The 16,310-nt window shown below is 45.6% G+C and overlaps 1 protein-coding gene across 32 annotated transcripts in view; it reads right to left on the bottom strand.

Annotated features, from left to right (window-relative positions):
* LPP (LIM domain containing preferred translocation partner in lipoma) overlaps window positions 1-16,310 on the bottom strand; it is a 336,723-nt gene that overhangs the window by 210,136 nt on the left and 110,277 nt on the right. For all 32 annotated transcript variants that reach the window (XM_035544617.1, XM_035544627.1, XM_035544633.1 and 29 more), the window contains one exon: window positions 7,192-7,393. In XM_035544617.1, coding sequence (XP_035400510.1) covers window positions 7,192-7,384 — 193 coding nt within the window. In that variant the 5' untranslated portion in view covers window positions 7,385-7,393. The remainder of the gene's footprint in view (window positions 1-7,191; window positions 7,394-16,310) is intronic.

Below are 16,310 nucleotides of genomic sequence, written 5' to 3' on the forward strand. Positions count from 1 at the left end.
AGAGAACAAACATTATCTTTTTAAAAGTAGGTTTGATATAGTCGATGACAGATGTTTGCAATTTGAGTTATAAAAAGATGGCTTCTTTCCAATCCAGTGTATGTCAGATCCGTCTTTTTTTTTTTCCTTCCCTTTTTTGCCCTTTTTCTTTATTCTAACCAAACTATTGTGGTTCACAGAACAGGCCACTGCAAAGATGAATCACTATTCAATGTTTGAAATAATGAAGTGGAAAAATTAAATATAGTATCTCGAAAGAACAGATAGACAGGAGGAAAGGAAAAAGAGAAAAAATATGCATGGCAGAAAAAAATTAAAAATCTACTTGCTGAGGAGTGTAATGTTTGCTTTACGATACCAAATAACAAAGAAAATACAAGCTCACTCACCAGAATGAAAAACAAGGCTAGGTATTACTTCAAGCAGTTCCCAAATAAGTGGCAATATGTTCCAAAGCCTCTGAAAGTTTAATATTTGTAATTCTAACAAAACACAGTCAGAATTGTTAATAAAACCTGGTGGCTTGACTTGACATTTTGTGAACTACAGATAAGTATACTGGTTCAATAATAGTCTTTATGCACCTGTTTTATGTTGCATTTTTTTCCAGTGCCGTTATCTGAGGTGGTATTTCAGAAAAGAAAATGTTCATCCTGAGAGCAAAGCCAAGAGCACAAACCTCCGTATTTGTCTCCAGAAAAAAAAAAAAGCAGACTCAGACACTATAATCCAGCCCAAGCAGTAACTTCTGGTGAGATGACTGCAATCAAAGTGGTAGGGCCCACCCAGCGCTGGTTTATTTCCACCAGGGAGAACGCCAAGTCCTGACGCTGGTCACTGTGCCGCAGACACCACGGCAAAGCTCGGTCTCCATTTAACTTTAAACACAAGAAAAGAGATAAGAGAGGAAACCGAGGCAAAAAGGTGGGGGACCAGCAGAAAGGGATGCTACTGCTTTGCCAGCACAAAGGGCATGGGGTCTGTCTAACCAGCATCAAGGTTTTATAAGCCGTGGAGCAGAGGGGCTGCTACCTGGGCACAAAGGCACCAGCTTGGCCTCACGCATCTTCAGCGCCACTCGGCTTGCTCGGTGTGATTTAAATCCACTATTACACAAATGAGAACCACCACTAACTTCCAGCTGGTTTCACTTGGTTCTTAACCAACGGGGAAGAGGATGTCATTAAAGGGAAATCAATAGAGACTTCCGAAAGGCTGCTCCAAACTAGTTCTCAGCAACCCCGTAATGAGGGACCCCCAGCTTCCCACGTGTTCTGCGGGGTTCGGGGGCTTGGTCTGCCCGTTAAATGCTCTTGCGTGGAAGGTAGCAAAGCCACCACAAAGAGGCCTGCAGATTCAAGTTCATTTTCCCTGGCTATATTTTGTAAGTGCCTGTGGATGATGCAGTCCTGACACTAATGAATAAAGTATTGCTTCATCTGCTCCATTTCATTCAGCACAAGAAACACATGGAAGAATGAGAGCAAGAATTTAGAAGGGCTTTAAAAGTTTATAATACTCGTTTCAAAAAAGCTTTCTTTAAAAAACAAGCACCGACGTGGGGGCTGTGCTTCGGCAGTCAAGATGATTTGCAGCAGTGGCAGTCCTCTTTATTCCCACAACATTTTTCATCTCTGCAAGTGCAATCCTGAGAGCGTGATAGGAGCGGAAAAGGGTTACAGCATTTCTCAGCCTATTTTCCTGTCCCATCACCGAGATGCTGCCTCACCCCTGGAGCTTCAATGCTTTTATCAGCTGGTGGCAGAGCTGGAAGCAGACTAGCAGGTCCTGCTGGAAACTCTCTGGGATTTGCAGGACCCAATCCAACATCAAAACGAGTGGATAACTGCACATTGCCATGCCTCATGTGGGCTGCAGCAGCAGCCCAGGTGCGCAGCTCACACCACGTGCAAGATAGCAAGCCTTTGCATCTACCACAATGAAAGGGGGTTGAACTAAATCCCATTATCTCATGTTAGTTTGGGGCTGAGCGCACGGAAAACACCACCAGAGCACAGCTGGCACAGGGCTCCCTGCTCATGTGCGTGAGCCTCCTGCCAACTACGAGGAAAACTGAACAAAATGCCCCAAAAGCTCTTGGGAAGCAGTAAGGAGAGCAGCTATGCCTCTGCCACAACCAAACGCAGCCCTTCCAGCAGCAGGGCTTGCTCATGCCATGCTATGGTGCAGACCCAGCACAGACAACCAGAAAAACAACAACAACGGGAAAAAAAAAATGCAGAATTTCCCAAGTCAGCCTGAATTTATCCTTTCAGGGCTCTCATCCAAGTAATGAATAGACTCTGGAGCGGTTTAGCTTCTACGAACTGTCAAAGATTGCAGAGCAGGGAACAGCACAGCTAAAACACTGAGTGTCTATTCCAATAAATCCATACCCAGGCTTCAAAAATTAGACAGAGATACTGATAGCAGCTGCTGTAAACAAAACCCACTAGGTATATTTGCCTACAAGAAAAAACAAACAGCATGATAGTTCATGCTCCCAGTCCCTTACAGACACAGCAGAATATAATTAGCCACTGCTAGAGATTCTCCACATAGATGAAGAGGAGGAGGGCAGAGAGGGTCAGGACCTGGGAAGCCTGCATCAGCCAGGTTCAAGCATACACAACGTGGTGTCAACTACAAAAGCATGCCCTGGAGCCAGCACTGCTGCTGTGCCTTGCCTCGTGAGTCGCAGCCCGCTCCTCCAACTTGGGTAGATGGAAGGAGGTGATTTTAAAAAATAAAAATGAAGATGAAAACCACAAAGACCTGCGCATGAGCCTTCTGTCATTCACTATACCTGAAAGTGCCCCAAGGAAAGAAAGGAGAACGAAAGAGTTTGCATTAATTCTCATCTCTTCGTTATATCCATTATTAAATCCACATTAATCGTTTCTGCAGGTATTACATTCACCAGGGATGGCAACTGCAAGGAAAAAAAAAACAGCACTAACAAACACAGAATTCAGAAGCAGTCGGCAGCATAAACTCAAGCGGCTAATTTTGCAAAGCCTGTCCTCAGAGTCTCTGGAGGGGTGACAGAGAAACCTGCCCAAGTGCTGTGCAACCCCATAAACTCCACGATAGTCCTGGGAGGGATGTTATCTGCACGTCCCTTTGTGGCCAGGGCTGGACGTGTGCTATCTGTCTCGCACACATGCCTGGTCGGATCCCTGCAAATGAAATATATTGCAAGACCATGAGGAACTTGGCTGCTTGTACAGCAAGGGCACCAGAGATGGAAGCCTTCCCCGTGCTTCCTAGCCAGGCGGTACTTCTCATCCCAGTGCTGGTAAATGCTGGGCTGCAAAGCCCACCTCTGCTTGGGGAGCAGCCTCCCAGGGCTCGCAGGCTGCGCTCGATTTGCATCAGCACCGTGCTGCTCCCGGGCTTGCACCGCTTCGTGTCTGCGGGGTTTTACTTGGAGGGGAGGGGAAGGCAAGGGGGAAAGAGCTTTTGCGGTTATGAAAACCAGCTTGAAACCAAAAGGATCCAAACCAAAGGCAAATCACACCACAAAGCCTGACACTGTGACTGCGCTCAAGCCATCCGATAACCTGAGGAGCCCTGACTCAGGCTTTCTGAGCACCCGAAGCTGACAACGGAGTTCTGCATGGTTTTGAAACCCCCGATTTTGGCCTCACAAGCTCTTTTAGAGCCACTGCTTGAACGTCTGGACACCTAATTTGGATTTCCACTCTTGCTCATTTGCAGCTACGTTTCCTCCCCACAGACACTTGTTTTTCTTGTACAAAACCATCTTCCCCGAGCTCAAGCAGCTCTCCTTCCTCTGGGGGGTGCATACGGAGCTGTGTAGGACATCAGGCACCTGCACAGGGCAGGATCACAGCGCTTACACCTCTCAGGATCAGGCCCATGCTGAGCAGCAATGTTTGCGCCCTTGGGTTGAACTTATTGAAAACAGACCCCAGCAGCAACTCTTCCCATGGAGAAAGAGCGTGCAGGGATTTTGGCAGGGTGCTGCAGAGGGCTGAGAGACAGGGAGAGGAAAGCAAGCATCTCCCTCTCCCATGTGCCGGGGAGGAAGGATCGGAGATGAAGAGCAGCAGCAAGGGACCATATGGATGGGGTGGGGAGCAGATGAGCCCCAGCACACTGCTGTGCCAGCACGGCTCCTGCAACCCAGCAAGAACTGCCACCCGCCAGCCTGAAACCCCAGCACAGAAACTCATCCCTATCCCCAAACAGAGAGGCTAAAACAAAGCAGGAGGTACAGACCCCGCAAACCAGGGAGGGAGCATTTGAGACGAGCAAGGTTAATCCTCCGCGAGCTGCCACCACAGGGAAGGCTAGCACAAAATCCTCCAGAAAGCGAGCCCAGACCGCAGTGCATGGAAGTCCAGTCTGCTGTTTGTAGGGCCTATAAAAACACAGCAGTCCCCACCTTTCTGGCTAGCTGTTAGGCAGAAACCCATGCAACACATGAACACGCAGCTGTGTTCTTATTTATTAGTAGTATTATTACTGTAGTCATACCCCAAGGTCCCCAGACAGATCCCTGTGACAGCAAGACGTGGTCTTTGCTCTGCTGAGGTGACAAATCTAGCTCACAACAAGCCTCAGCGAGGCAGTGTGGCAAACAGCAAGGAGGGGGACTGGCACCACCGAGAAAATTGCTCACTTAGCTGGTCTAAACCACGCATGTCTTGACTGCTTCCAGCACATTAAAATGCTCCTGTTTTATAAACCACTGGCTGATGAGATTTCTGTTTTCTTTTTACTCCTTTAACTATTTCTAACTTGCTTCAAAGTTCTCTTTTCATCGGCACCTTTCTGGCTGGCTTTTGTGCAGGTATGCGGAAAAACATAAAAGTCAAGGTGAGACCAAGGAAAGGCCACCGCAGAGGCACCAGAGCCATGCAAAGGCTGGAGGAACTTGGGTCCAGCCCTTCCCTGCTGCACACACAGGTGCCTGACTCAGGGGTTTGTCATTCTGGTGTCTTCCCAGTGGAGGGATGAAAATGCACTCGAGTACAACAGGGAGCTGCAGGACCTCCGCCTACGGCCTTGCAGCTAACCAGATGGGAAAGCCCCAGCTGAACAAATTTAGGTGGTGCCCCTTTAGGCAGGGGGGCACGGAGCTGTCTCCGGGGCTGAATCATTGCTGCAAAACCAACAGAGGTCGTTGAAGAAACAATTAGGGGGCTCGGAGGAGAGAACAGAGCCATAAAAAGTGAATGAGGCATGGTGAGCTAAATATTTTCTTGCTGTCCCTCCTCACCTGCCAGATCCCCAAAGCCTCGTGTTCTCAGGGTTATATATGGCTGAGCTAATGGCTTTGCACCAGCTGCTGACGCCGACCGGCAGCGTGTCACCTTCTGGAAGTGGATTAGCTTAAGCTGCTGGTACGCCGTAACATCGCTCAGCCAGTCCCTGACCAGCTCTTTGCCACCCCTCAGTTCTCCCAAGCCTGTCAGGTGACAATAGCATCTCCAAAAGCCCAGAATAATGCAAGGCAGAGGACTGATAAGGGAAAAAATAAAATAAAAATCTGCAAAGGCCTCCTTTACGTTCCCCAAATCTCCCCATTTCTAACAGACCAGATGCCGGCAGGACTGGGTAGCCTGTGTTGCATAAGGAATGCTTGCATGGCTCACCTACCCGTCTCAGCCTGCAGCACCAGGGTGCTGCTTTGCTCGTATGGGAAGTCTCCTTCCCCAAATGCCAAGCAGCAGATTTTTTTTTAGAAGGTGGTGATGTTCCTGAGTCACTTATTATCAGATCTACAATAATTAAAGCATCAACAATTAAGGCATAGTGACATTTCTGACAAAAAATAGTGGGTGATCAACAACAGTTTTCCTGGAGGAAAAATAAAAGTGTCACTTTTCATTATTATTTTAAGTTTTAGGGGAATTAAAAAAATAACAATCTTATTTTTTTTTAAGAATTCCACTTTACTTGAAAGTGACATTTTCACTGCACTTCAGAAATGGATTATTTTTACTTTTTTTTTTTTAATTCCAAATGTCTTTCTCTTCCCCTTACTTGCTAATGTTTTGTTACTGAAGGCAACAGAACAGGTGCATATGACTTAGCTTCTCCCCTCCAACACATTTTCTTTTTTCGTTCCGAATTCTCTGAAGTTAGAGTGGCAGAGGGAAAAAACGAAGCACTAGTCAGACTATTCCAACTTTCCTACTAAACGCCCTTAACTTTAGAAAATTGCTTAACTGTGAGATTTTATATGTTGCTTTGTTTTTCTTTCTCCTTTTCATTATTCTATAGTCATCCTGAAAATGCACACAATTTGAAAAAATAAGAGTACAAAAAGGAAAAAAAATACAGATAAGATTTACGTTACGGCACTCGATACAAAAGAAGGAAAAGTGGAGATAGAACAAAGCAGAACATCCAAAACTGAAAATCAAAAGCTAGTTTGGCAATTTTCTTGAATACAACCGAATTTGTTCCTGTGTTTATCCCTGCCTCCACATGTCCATGGAACAGGAACCCAACAACTGTGTTTGCTGCTCAACTGCAAGAAGAGAGCAGGACTGTTAAAGCAGGGGGCAGAGCATGGCTGACAAGTGGTGATCGGTAGGCTTTTGTTTTACTGACAGAACATCTTCAGAGGTTACTGTAACGGTCGTGTAAATATCCACATAATTATACCATTACATTATTTCACATTCAAGAGCCTGCCACAGTAGACGAAAAAGAATAAAACTGAACCAAACCAGCAGGCTGGAGAGGAAACATGCCTAGAACCATTCTGCCAAATCCATGCCCTAACACCTCTGCCCACACCCCCAACTCCATCCCATGTTTGCAGAGGATTCCCACTGTGCTGACACACAAAAAGAAACAATATTGAGGAGAGTGCTCAAGCTCCAGCTCCTTGGATCAACATGTATTGGCAAAGACAAAAAAAAAAAGCAAAACTCCTTGAAAATCACCAGTCTTGGAGATGTGACATCTGCTTCCAATTAAAACCAAGAAAGATCTGTCCCCCTGTCCTCCTCCAGCCCTGCACCTCTCAGGAAGGTAGCTACCCAGAGGAAGGGGGAAGAGATACTTTCACATTCTTCTTGATTTAAATGATCTCAAAAAGGGAGGCTGCCACAAACACACGAGCCGAGAGAAAGTCAAGTACAGTCTCTGTTAAAGGTTAACTCCCTTGAATTAGACAGTTGTGGTTCCTTCCTAAAAAAATTTACTCACCATCACCTCCTGGTTGCTTGTACGGGTTGTACTTTGGCTTGGGGGCAACAACGGGTGCAAACTTCTTTGGCGTCTGCTGGGTGGACACCGAGATGCTGGGAGTCCCAAAGGCATGCGTGGTCTCCATCCTCGCTGTAACGTGACCAACAGGCTCGTTGGTACTCTTGGGCGGCAGCCAGGACGGGTGGGACATGGTTCAGATCTGAGGAGAGGCAAACGAGGATCAATCACACACGCATTAGGAATTTAGGCTGGGGAGCTAACAGTTGTAAACTTTGCTAATTTGTTAAATTAAACCCACAAAATATATAATGTGTTTAACCTTTGCATGTTTATCTTTAAGCAGTGGTCCCACTGCACAGGAATTCAGATCCAAACTTGCATTTCTTTCTCCAGTTGGTTGGAATTACTGATCGGCTCCTTGCTCGTCTCTGCAAGAGTGTTGTTATTTTCCTCTTCTAACCAGAGTTGAGGCAGGCTGATACCCTGGAGAAGCCCATCACTCCCACCATCTATTCAGCACAATAGCGATGTATTTGCCTTTCCCTGTTAGGCTTTTGTGGGTACATTAACATAGAGCACTGCAGGTGCTCTGGGGACAAGTGTCATTACAGACAGGCAGACACACTTCCAAAATATACCTTTAGCACTTTTCAACATATCATTTGTGGCCCCAAATCCCACTGTCATTCATTTAAACTTTTAAGAAAAAGGATTTCAAAAGCAGCTAATCCTTCTTGATGCCTCCATTTCTGAATGCCCAGCTTAAGATATTTTAAAAGCACGTCAATTTTGAAAAAACGCCAGGATTCCAAAACCACTGACAACCAGGCTCCTTTTAGACATCTCAACTTGTGTAACAGAAAACAGAGGCAGCCCAAATCATTACTTATTTATGAAAATCTTGGCTTTGGTCTGTTTAAAAGCCTACATCACTTTTGAGAACTGGACTCAACGCTGCTGAAAATATTGCCCATAAAAAACCTGTTTGTAATGGGCCGACCTGCAATGAACAAGTGCTTTCCACTGCACACAAGCCACAGCCGTTGGGGAGCAGCGATGGTCCTACAGCACCAGCACGTTATGCCTCTAAGCTGGTTTTGAGCTGCGGTGAGGAAATAAAGACCCCAAACAGACAAAAGCCACTGCTAATTTTGGAGCCCTTGAGTGCCCGTCACTTCTGCCTGTGCCCTGCTTCGGTGTCGGGACTTGCCAGGGCTCTGGAAACCAGGCACAGCTGGGACTTGATCAGGAAAGATTTGCTTAGATCAGAAAGGCTGGAAAAGGATCAGTGCGAGAGACAGCACCGGGCCAGGGAAGATATTAGCTGACTGCTGTTGCATAAAAGCATTTCCAGCTGGGCACGGCAGGGCAAAGCAAAGGCACTGCTGGATTTGCAGAGGGGTCTCTGGCTGCTGCCAGGGCAGAGATGCTCTGGAGTCCCAGCTCTGCTGAGCACGGCAGCAAAGGGCTTTAGTGGCTGGTGCGAGCAGTCCTCTGAGGTCAGGGTGGGGAAGATGAATGGGGACAGATGAAGGATGGCCTCTGGCAGATGTACACCCCCTCGGAGTGAAATCATTACCAAGCCCCACAGCGCTGCAGCTCTCTAGCTGTTCTGACACAGCTCTGTGGTCACGCAAGAAGCCATCTATTTGAATGTCTCACGAGGAGGCATTTCCAAAGCTGAGAAGTGCAGCCACATATAGCTAGCTATAAAGGTCAGTGCTTAAAATCTGAAAGCAAACGCATGACTGATATTGTCACCTCCGCCACGTCCCATCAAACAAGGAAACCAAGGATCTCCTCATTGATATATGGGGGAATGCAGCTGCAGGGCCACCTCCTGCCTACCTGGGCATGTTCTTGGTGCCTTCCAGGCACAAGTCCATGCACACATGCTTCTCAGAAACATGTAACATTGGAGCTCTGCAACCAGCCCCTGGGATTACATGGAACATTTAGGCACGAGGAAGTCATTTCTGACAGTGCATTTAAGTCTACCTAGAAAAAAAAAAAGGAGAAATCACACTTCATTTCCCCTTTCTCCTAATTTGGGCTCAGGTGTCACTAAAAATGTCAAGACCAAGCAGCTGGGGTTTAGGTATGGAGCTATTTTGCCAACTCACCCTGGCTGGCAAAGCCTCTGCCTCCTAGAAGCTTTATGGTGGAGCAAGATCAGTTGAGTCCTTTATTGAAGAAGCAGATAAGGACTCTTGGATTTGAGCCAGAGAAAGTAGTCTGATGGGCTCCTATACGGACAACCGTGTCCTAGTAATTTGCTATTAGACAGTAATGCTGAATCAGTGGGGGCAGAAGTTGGGAAGGAGCAAGGCCTCCACATGGGGACAGTACCTCCAGCTGCCAGCAATGCTTGTTAAAACTGTGCCTCTTCTAGCCTAAGTTTCCTCCAGGTAACAAGCTTCTTACTGGAGGAGTCATTTCTCCTTAAAGCCTGCAAAGGAAAGCCAGTCCCTGTGTCTGACCCAGCACTAGGAAATGGACAATTTGTGGTCATTTTCCACCTCCTTCACTCTTTGTGTGTGAGAGGAACCGCCATGTGCCAAATATCAGCCCCAACACTCCCTCACCATGCAGTTTGACTGCTCGTGGTCACAGGTTTTGCAGTCCCTACCGCTGGAGGACGAGCCCATTAGGCCGGACATCCAGTACCAGTGACAGGAGGCCACCGGTGCCAGCACAGAGGGACTGGCTCAAAACGAGGCAAGTGGAAGTGTGGCAGGGGCACCCTGGAGTCAGACAACCATCGAAGGCCGAGCTGCAAGGATGCATCATTCCCTCCCACATACGGCTGCCGGCCAAGCTCACGATGACAGAGCAGAGCATCATTCTGAAAGCAAGAAGTGAAAGGCAGGTCCTCCCCGCAGGGCTGCAGAGGAAACCAGCCGTGACGGGTGGGCCGAACCGCGCTCCCGCCGCCTGGTACTTCCCGTTACCAACACCAGCCCTGTCGGACCTAGAAAATGACTGCCACTAAACACAAAGATTCACCTACCCTGCCACCTCTTCCTCACACATTGTTCAAAAATGTAAAGGATGGCAATACAAGTCAGGCAACTCTCTGTGTTTTCAGAGCAGAAAATAATGTGGGCACTCAGCCTTAGCAGGACAACTCTGAGAGCTGCTATCTTACTACATCTGAAGGTGACTGTATCTTGCCCATTGCTACAAGCATCCTGGAGTTTTATTCTGACAGGTTTTCAGCCCCCGGTTTGACATCTCATATGAAAGATCACCCCACTGTAGAAAGCTCCCTCAGACCACTGGCATTACCTCCACACTACTTCAAAGCAAACAAACAAACAGCACTAACAAGATTATCATTCCTGCTCTGGCAGCTCCCCAGTTCTTCCTCACCCACCTCCCAGGCAATGTGCCTTGGTCCCACTGAGTTCTTATGGCCTGCCAGGTTCATGGCAGGGGCGGGTTGAGCGATGCATGGAGTAACTGCTTCAGCAGCCGGGTTGCACAGTGCTGGGGACAACCAAACATAACGTGACATCCCAGGGAACGAGCCTGAAGAGCAGCCTGTTCTGATGGGCAGTTTGGGAATGTGCAGACCACACTGCTGTAACTCGGTTGCTGACTGTAAGCTGGCATGCAGCTCCATCCCGGCTACCCTCTTAACACATTTGTTTTGGCGGCAGTGGTGTATTCTAATTGTTTCCCCGTTAGCCTTTCTCTTCCTCTTTCTGCCCCTCTCATTTTCTGTTATGTATTTGCTGTCACTCGTTTTTGTTATCTGTGCCTTGACAATGTTTTCAGCAACTTCCCTTTTCCTCGTCTTTTCCAGCTCCAGCTCCCCAGCCTCAATTAAATTTAGCCAAACTACTTCACAAAATGATGAAAATGGAAAATGAATTAACTTCTTTTTAACAGCTGAAGCTGAACTTCTGGGTTTGTTCTGTTCTCCCCTCAACGTTTTTAATCTTTCCAGTGCACATGACTGTGTGCCTAGGGTAAAAGGCCAAGGGCAAGGCAATCTTAAGGGTCTGTGGCTCTTCGAGGAGCACAGCACCCCATCTCCCTGCAGGCTGCTCCACAGTGGAGCACTCTGGCTAATTCAGACAAAGCACTCAGTGCTCCCTCACCATTTCTCACAATATTGCCTATTTTTCAATCAGAAGCTTCTTTGGAGCAAAACAGATTAACATTTTTTGATGTAGACAAGTAATCAGAACAGCACAGGAAAATCTGTCCTACCCTAAACTTACTCTTACATGTGTCACTGCCTCGGCATCATTGTGGCTCCTGCATTTGAATGAGAACCTCTAAAAGTTAAAGGCAGTGCTTTTCTGGATGGATAGCGAAAACGACCAGCAAGTGCACATTTCACTTTTGTCTTAGAAGTGTTTTCTTCCATAAATATGTATAAATATATTTCTGCCAGCTCTACAATGAATAGTGTAGTTTTCAGAAGTTTCTAGCTGGTTTGGGATGTGGGAGATTGCAAAAGTCAGTGACTGCAAGAAGGCAGAAGTCATTGAGAAACTCAAAAACTAGAAAGAACAAAGCTGTATTGGATATCACAGGCTTGAGAGAGGTAAGTAACAGGAAAAATGCAATGAAGGGACCATCAGGATGGGTGTATTGGGGGAACCCAAGAAGCAGGCCCAGAAGAAAGATCCTGGGAGCTGGCAGGGGATGATGGAGCTGTTAAAATAGCTGCATTACGCATTTCTGTGGGTGAACACAGCAAGCTCCTCCTTCAAGGTTAATAGCGGCTGGAATGAAAAACCATCAAATCCAGTATGAATCACCAGTTCTCCAAAAAACAATTCTCCCACTGGAGAAAAGTGACTCTCATCAGCCTTTTGCTGTCCAAGCCAGTTACTGTTACTCCTTGTATGCCAAATGCAGTGCATTAAGGGCCTGATCCCTCTGCTGCTCAAGTCAACAGTTGGATCACAGAGCTCTCATCGAAAAGCTGAGGTGAAGGCTAAATCTATGGTTGCCTCTCATTTCTGTTCCAAGCAAATCAGGCAATCAAGTCAGGCATGGCTTCGCTTCAACGAGTCCCTTCCCAGCAAATCTGGCCATCCAACATTTAATACAGCTTGTCTGGAACGATCTTCGTCATCAGAGCCTGTGTCCCTGGGAATCCTCCCACAGCAGCAGAGATCTCTTGCTTCCCAGTTTGTAACCTATTTCCCTCTGTTTTGTCTGAAGTCTTCTGCACACAGCCACCCTCAGCAGTAACTCAACAGGTTCTTCCCCAGCCTGGCTACTCTTTCCTGCGACTCCTTACACTTTGGCAAAACGTCTTCTTACCAAATTCACAGACCCGCCCCATAGAGAACTCCCCTAAATCTTCCTTCTGCCACTGCTTTTGAAGTCCTGTTGACCATCTCATCTAACCCTCCTGCACGTTGAAGGGCGTTGAACTCCACCCAACTCTTTTTCCGTGAAGCTTTGTTGGGCTGAAGAGTATTTGTTAGAAAGTATAAGCAGTCTCTACTTAAGGAATGCAAGCAATGGAGAATCCACCGCAACACTAGGTAAATTGTTTGGGCAAGCAATTAAGCACCATAATTATAGCTTCTTCTTTATGTCTGGCTTAAATTTATCTAGCTCCGCTTCCAACCACAGGATTTTGCTACGCTCCTGTCATCCACATTACTGACCTGCCTCTCCTCCTTAGGCAGATCCTTTCAGAACACAGCCAGGACTTTGGTGAAATCAAATTAAAACATTTAAATTAAGTATCAATTAAATGTACTGTTAAGAACAGACTTCTCTTGATTTACTCATGTATTTACTCTGAACTCTCTTCAATTTTTCAGCAACCTTTTGTGAAATGGTGTATGCTAGCATATGACCATTTTTTCAAGAATGATAACTTAAAATGGAAAGGGTAATACGATGGATAATATCAAAGACAAAAACCATACTGAATTCAGCTGTGGCTGCCTGAGGTTCTGTTATCCTTCCTTCCTTGGAAGCATTAGTCATCATCTACTTTTGGAGGTAGAGGATAAGACCGGACTAACCATGATAAATGACATTAAGAGCAAAGAGTGAAATCACACTGCATAAATAAGGAAAACAGTGTGCTCTGGTTCTATCATTAGGACAATCTTAATGCTGTAAATTCAGAAAATTCTAACCATGAAAGAACACACTGCAGCAGAGGAACTGGAATCCATGAATCGCAAGACGAGACCACACTATCTAAAAACATCAGACCAGGAATATCAACAGAAGATAATGCCAGGCTAATAAAATCCTGACAAGGCTTTTTTTTTTTTTTTAAATGTTTTAAAAAAAGCACATAACTGCTTGGGGTTTTTTTGCTTTTAATTACAGGATGTCATTCATCTTTGAGAAGCAAAGGTAAAACAGAGGGTTCCAAGTCAATTTAGCCTCATATCAGATAAACAATGGAAGGGTAGAGTACCAATTTGTCTATTCTGAAATTGTTAGTACATTTGTCTCTGAGGCAGGCTAGCTTTCCTGTGATTAGACTGTTATCCAAATAAATCTTCATTTCATTTTCATATTTTTAACACGGACCAAATACTCCTTGGATGTTGATGGGCTTTGCCAAGACAGAATTTGTCCCTGAGTTAATTACGCTAATGCTATGCGGTGGGTAGCAACAGTGTTTAACAAAAAACGAGCAACAACAGTCTGTTCTTCCAGACAGTCCGCTCTGTCATCCATCCTACTCCTTCCTAAATCCACTGGCTTGATCTAGATCCATAATGTCCTTAGTATCACCCATGCACAGTTAACCATCAGCCTCAAGGCCATGGGGATGACAAGATACAAGGAGGGCACTACCTTGTCTGCTGACACAAGATGCAGCTGGAAGCCCTCCAGTGGCTTCTCTCAGATGCTATTCAGGAACAGAATCGAGGCCTCTCCTCCCCTGGATGAGCAAAGTTCATCTCTATGGGCTTACAAGAGCTACATGTAGACAGGCAGATTGCGATCTCCCCACTCTCCCTTCTCTTCCAGCCACACAGCAGGACTCAAAGAGAAAAATTCTGACTTTACTTCATCTTCCAGATGAGTTTTAAAGACAAGTTCTAGCACCGAACCAAGGAGACATCCTTCCTGATGCAAAACCATGCCACACATTGCCCCTTTCAGTCAGAGGTGCAATCCACAAAACTGAACATTTCTACTCTGTCTTCCTTTATTTTTCCCCCTGAAATTTCCAAAAGCAGAACCCAAATGCTCTGTTGAAATACAGTTACTTGCTTTGTCCTTATCACCTCCACTCCACTAATTATCCAAAAGCAGTAATTGAGGCTGACCAGAGAGATTTGCTCTTTATAAACTCCCAAAGCTGCTTGTTTCTCTTGGCTTTGTTCCACTCTGAATGTTAAGTTAATTTATTTCTCCATTTAGGGCCAGTGATCTCTAGCCATGAAGCTTTCCTGCTTCTTGTGGTCTCCAAAAGAGGACAATGTCAAAATTCTGGTCTCATTAGAGGGCTTTAACCATACATAGGAAGTACCATAGCTACTTACAAACTCAGCCCAAGCCCTCTTGGGATGTCTTTCCCATATGGTACTATTTATCCTCATCAATTTTACATCATATGGGAAATTATGCGATTTGGGGAAATTGTGATCCCTTTTGAACCCCCTTAATTCTCGCTGATCTGCACAACATCTCACAAAGTTTAAGGCCTGTAACATTAACCAGTCCAAAGAAGCTCCTCCTTCAGACCCTGCCAGTGGCAAATTGACTTGGGTCCTCAAACATCACATAAGCAACCAGGAGAAACAAAAAGCCACAAGAACAGCTCTGAGCACTGGGATTACTGAGGGGGATGACGTGACCCTGATCACTGCTTAGCAGCAGAGAGCTAGCAGGAGTCATTGAGCCCCGTGACTATCTTTTTAAACCTTACACAAAAACTGATGCACATGGACTCCAATTTCTTGGGGCAGATCTCTCCCTGAGATTAATTTCTTTGCTTGCATACATTTTGCACTGTTTCTGGACATTTGTTCATGTTTTGCTTTAGTCTTTTACAGCAGCTGTCAGCTGGAGCAAGTTTAAATCTCTCTCTCCCCGAGACCTAGATTTTCTTCCAATTGCTTGGATAGGGCTGGGTTTTGTATCCTCAGCTCAATCCCCTTAAAAATAAAAAATTAAAAAAATTGAAATCTCTTCTCCAGTTAAACGGGGCTGAAAGCATTCACCAACTTCCTGTTGTGGGACATCACTAATGTAATCACAGGAATTAAAGGAGAAAGAAACCTAGTTAGAGCACTGCCTGTGCTGAATTATTCCTCGATTCATATAATCTAGCATCATCTCACTCTGGCTTTAACAGCTTCAATCAAATTTTCATGGGATCCTTTGGAAGACCAGACTTAAATTCAGCATTCGCCCTGCTTTGAGCAAGGGGTTTGCCCAGATGACCTCCAGAGATCCCTTCCAAAATCAATTATCAACACTTTAAGACCTGAGACTTCCAGCTATGGCTTTATCTGCCCTCAAAAGGGTTTACAGCAATATAGTTCTCAAATATGGACTGAGCCCATTCTTCTAACTAAATAACAAATACTTGGAAAATAACTTCTTTTTCTAACTTCTACAGTATCAATCAGGCATAACAGGAAGACGGCAAGTCCATAGCGGACACGGTAAAGATCTGTTAGAGATCTCTGCTACCATTGCTTACTGCAGGTTAAAGGCACCAGATACCAACCCAACACCACTTTCATCTTACACCAAAATCCTGCTGCTGGGACAATGACAGCATCAACCAAAACCTTACCCTTCTCTAAGTTTCCTTCTTGGTTTGTTTCTCTCGTATCAGCCTCAAAGGTGGGAAAGGTAGAAGGGCAAACTAAACATAAAACTCCTTTTTTTTTCCCCAATATAATTCCATTAGTAGTTTTGGGATTAGATGCAGGCTATTTGAATTTGACTGCTGCTGCAAAACACACCCATAAAAACTGATGAGCAAGATCTTCCTTTTACAGCCATGTCACATCCCGGTTTTGGATGACAAACTAGGCTTTAAAAAACTAATAAATTGAACTTGACTGGCCCATGTGCATTGAAACAAAGAGATAGTACTGGCTCCCTGGAGATAGATAGATCTATCTAATCTAATACAACTCTAATGACCGCAT

The sequence above is a fragment of the Cygnus atratus genome, chromosome 9 (assembly GCF_013377495.2).
Source record: "Cygnus atratus isolate AKBS03 ecotype Queensland, Australia chromosome 9, CAtr_DNAZoo_HiC_assembly, whole genome shotgun sequence".
Taxonomy (NCBI): Eukaryota; Metazoa; Chordata; class Aves; order Anseriformes; family Anatidae; genus Cygnus; species Cygnus atratus.